This window comes from Glycine max, chromosome 2, assembly GCF_000004515.6.
Source record: "Glycine max cultivar Williams 82 chromosome 2, Glycine_max_v4.0, whole genome shotgun sequence".
In the NCBI taxonomy this organism is placed as follows: domain Eukaryota; kingdom Viridiplantae; phylum Streptophyta; class Magnoliopsida; order Fabales; family Fabaceae; genus Glycine; species Glycine max.
Window position 1 is genome coordinate 29,564,343 of NC_016089.4, and position 1,594 is coordinate 29,565,936.

The 1,594-nt window shown below is 35.7% G+C and overlaps 1 protein-coding gene across 1 annotated transcript; it reads right to left on the minus strand.

Moving 5' to 3' along the window:
- Window positions 1-870: 870 nt before the first annotated feature.
- LOC106797513 (uncharacterized) lies at window positions 871-1,335 on the minus strand. Its single transcript, XM_014772064.1, has one exon. The coding sequence runs from the start codon at window positions 1,333-1,335 to the stop codon at window positions 871-873; it is 465 nt and encodes a 154-aa protein (XP_014627550.1).
- Between the last annotated feature and the right edge of the window lie 259 nt (window positions 1,336-1,594).

Below are 1,594 nucleotides of genomic sequence, written 5' to 3' on the forward strand. Positions count from 1 at the left end.
GACAATATAAAAAATTTACACCAATAGTACATGCACCATTTATTCTATCCAAGTTTAATTTATCTGCATAGGCAATGTAATATATATATATATATATATATATATATATATAAATTATTGGAATGATTTTTTTAAGTAATTATTACAAAATCTAACTACAGTTTCTAAGTTGATGATAGTATAAAAATCCATTACATACATCATTTAAACTATATTTTGAGTTTAGTTTTTATGGATTGTTATTATATAAAAATTAGATTCATCGTTGGCAGTGGTCTAAATAACTTAAAATATCAGTGAAACAAAAGACTAACCAAAAGCTGTTCCTATAGCGTTACCTTAGCCTCTTTCTCGAGATCTACATTTATATATGATAATATCACTAGTGGACAGCGAACAAAAAGATGCCACACTAAGAAAGCAATCAAATCAGGAACAAGGTAGTTAGGGACATGCGGACTAACTGCTCTGACATTGATCGCTCTACCAACTAGCCTTCCGGGTGGGCTTATAATTAAGACACTGATTGATTTGCAAGATCTATATACAACTTATGGGTTTGAATCCCATAAGAGCTACGTAACCATTTAGCTTTAGGGCATGAAAGAATTGTATATTGAGAAATTTTAAAAAAATATGTGTAGTTTGAGAAAAGATAAGAGACAGAAGGTATTGTTTGAGAAAAAAAACCCTAACCTAGACGAGACATATGTTTTTACAAGTTTTTCAGCTTATAACTTTATAATAGTCCATTGCTTAATATATTATATAATATTAAAAATATACATTTTATTATTATGTGTTGGATTTCGATTCAATCATTTTTTTTTTCTGCTTGCAAGGAACCAAAAGCCCCCAACAAAAGAAGAATTATACAGGAACACTAAAAGCTGTCTTATCTGCACAAAGCATTGGCAGAACAAAATCTGGAGGATCAACAAAAAAGAGACTCTGCCCCATTGAAAGCCCGAATTTGGCCATAGCACCAGCGGTTAAATTTCCTTCTCTTAGAATGTGCTTAAAGATCACCTGCAGATACGGTTGAATAGCCTCCTTGATAGCCCTAACCATTGGAAAGGCTTCATTAGAATCATCCCAGCCTTCGTTCACCAAATCTATTGCTTCTCTAGAGTCTGATTGAAACTCCAGTTTGAAGAGAACACGCTCCCTGGCTAGTTGAATGCCATGAAAAATGGCCCATAATCCAGCTTGAAGAACTGAACTACGACCCAAGTTACAAGCAAAAAGCTCCATGCGCTGAATTCTTGCAATGCTCTCCTCTATGCTCCATGTTTGGTTTCTGAAAACAGTGTGATTCCTACTCTTCCAAATCATATCAATGGTCAAACCAAACGTACGGGGTCAAGCCACTGGAAACATTGACCCACCTCTCAGATTTTGAAGCATCCAGTCATGAATATTCCCTGCAACAAAGAAAACATTATATAAAATTGGGTTGATCCTCCACCACAACTCCTTCGCAAACTCACATTCCCTCAAGCAATGAAGCATCGTCTCTTTATCAGCACTACACATAGGCAGGGACGGAACTAGGCACGGGGGCACCGGGCTGTCGCCCCTCTTGAATAAATAA

Bases quoted from the DNA above. Each gene is read 5' to 3' on its own strand.
- LOC106797513 (XM_014772064.1), bottom strand. From the start codon at position 1,335: ATGATTTGGAAGAGTAGGAATCACACTGTTTTCAGAAACCAAACATGG.